Genomic DNA, 1,603 nt, shown 5'->3' with positions numbered 1-1,603 from the left:
GGGAGACCTCTCCCACCTCCTAGCCATCATCTTGCTGCTGCTCAAAATCTGGAAGTCCCGCTCATGTGCCGGTGAGACGCCCACCGGGGCCGGAGAAGGGAGGAGAATGCGGGAGACATTCCAGGACTCGGGGAAGGGTTTGGAGGCATAGGGGGACGGGTTCCTCCCCGCCACTGCTTGCTGGGGATCCCCCTTCCAGGTCCGGGGTCACCAGGGCGTCAGCTCCTTTCCCCAAACTGGGGATGCATCCAGTTTGGTGGGGGTGGCTCCAGGAACCCAATTCAGCCTCCCCCGGCCCCTATCTGGTGGTTCCCAGGGCTGGGAACAGGGAGCTGTGGCAGGCAGGGAGGCGGCTGGGAGCTGGTGACGTGGACTGTGGCCGCCAGAAAGGGAGCGGGAGGTAGGCGACCTGTTCCGGAGGGCTGAGGTCAAGTGGGGTCCTCCCAAGGCTCCACCTTGGTTCCGGACTGTGGGAGGACACTGAGGGGGCCGGAGGTGGCCACGAGGCCTAGCCTGGGACAGAGCCTCGGGCTGGAGTAGCTTTGGGGCCGGGCTGCCCCCTGGCTGTGGGCCGTGGGAAAAGGCCCTGCTTAGGCCGGCGGAGCTGGGGAGGCCTCCAGGGACAGCTGCACTCCAGAACCCCTCTGGCTCGCCCGGGGCCCTGGGCCTCGGTTTATTGGCCTTGCAGCCCACCTTCAGCCTCCCCCATCCCCATTTCTCTGGACCACAGGGATTTCGGGGAAGAGCCAGGCCCTGTTTGCTGTGGTGTTCACTGCCCGCTACCTGGACCTCTTCACCAACTACATCTCGCTCTACAACACGTGCATGAAGGTAAAGGCTTTTCCTAACCTGCGGGGCCCTCCTGAGGGGGGAGCCGGGGAGGGTCCGAGGGAGGAGGGAATGTGGGTCCCAGACTTTTGGGTCTGAGGGAGGATGGGGCTAGGGGTCCAGACTGCTAAGCCTGAGGGAGGAGAGGCTGGGGGCCTGGACCCCTGGGGCTGGGTCTAAGACTGCTGGGGGCTCGGACCCTGTGCTTGGAGCTGAAGCACCCTCTGCATCCTCCCCTTCGACAGGTGGTCTACATCGCCTGTTCTTTCACCACGGTCTGGATGATTTACAGCAAGTTCAAAGCCACTTACGATGGGAACCACGACACGTTCCGAGTGGAGTTCCTCGTTGTTCCCACGGCCATCCTGGCATTCTTGGTCAACCATGACTTTACCCCTCTAGAGGTAGGCCACCTGCAGGGTCTGTAGTGGTGGGGTGGGCTGTGGGAGAACAGCAGTTCACAGTGGACCCACTCAGAGGCTTCCTTCTTTTAGGACATAAAGTTCAAAACAGGGGCTCTGGAGTCAGATGATAGTAATGTAACAGCAGCAGCACTCACTATGTGCCAGACGCTGCTCTCAGCATTTCACATACATTAACTCATTACTTTTCATAGAAGCCCCATTTTATAGATGAAAAAACTGAGGCTTAGGGAGTTGAAATGACTCTTCCAAAGTCATTGGCCTAATGAATAGTTCAGGAGTTGGGAACGGGGCTCTGCGGGGCCAGGCTACTTGGATTTGGATCTGTTACTTTCTTTTTTTTTTTTTTTTTT

The 1,603-nt window shown here is 59.1% G+C and overlaps 1 protein-coding gene across 1 annotated transcript in view; it reads left to right on the top strand.

Annotated features, from left to right (window-relative positions):
• Nucleotides 1-6: 6 nt before the first annotated feature.
• Nucleotides 7-1,603, top strand: part of KDELR1 (KDEL endoplasmic reticulum protein retention receptor 1) — a 7,059-nt gene continuing 5,462 nt past the window's right edge. Inside the window, exons 1-3 of the mRNA XM_007463300.1 lie at nucleotides 7-71; nucleotides 731-831; nucleotides 1,074-1,232. Of these exons, the coding sequence (XP_007463362.1) occupies nucleotides 826-831; nucleotides 1,074-1,232 (165 nt within the window). The 5' untranslated portion in view covers nucleotides 7-71; nucleotides 731-825. The remainder of the gene's footprint in view (nucleotides 72-730; nucleotides 832-1,073; nucleotides 1,233-1,603) is intronic.

The sequence above is a fragment of the Lipotes vexillifer genome, unplaced genomic scaffold (genome assembly GCF_000442215.2).
Source record: "Lipotes vexillifer unplaced genomic scaffold, Lipotes_vexillifer_v1.1 scaffold802, whole genome shotgun sequence".
Taxonomy (NCBI): Eukaryota; Metazoa; Chordata; class Mammalia; order Artiodactyla; family Lipotidae; genus Lipotes; species Lipotes vexillifer.
The sequence above is the reverse complement of the archived record's forward strand: the minus strand, read 5'-3'. Positions and strand labels throughout refer to the sequence as shown.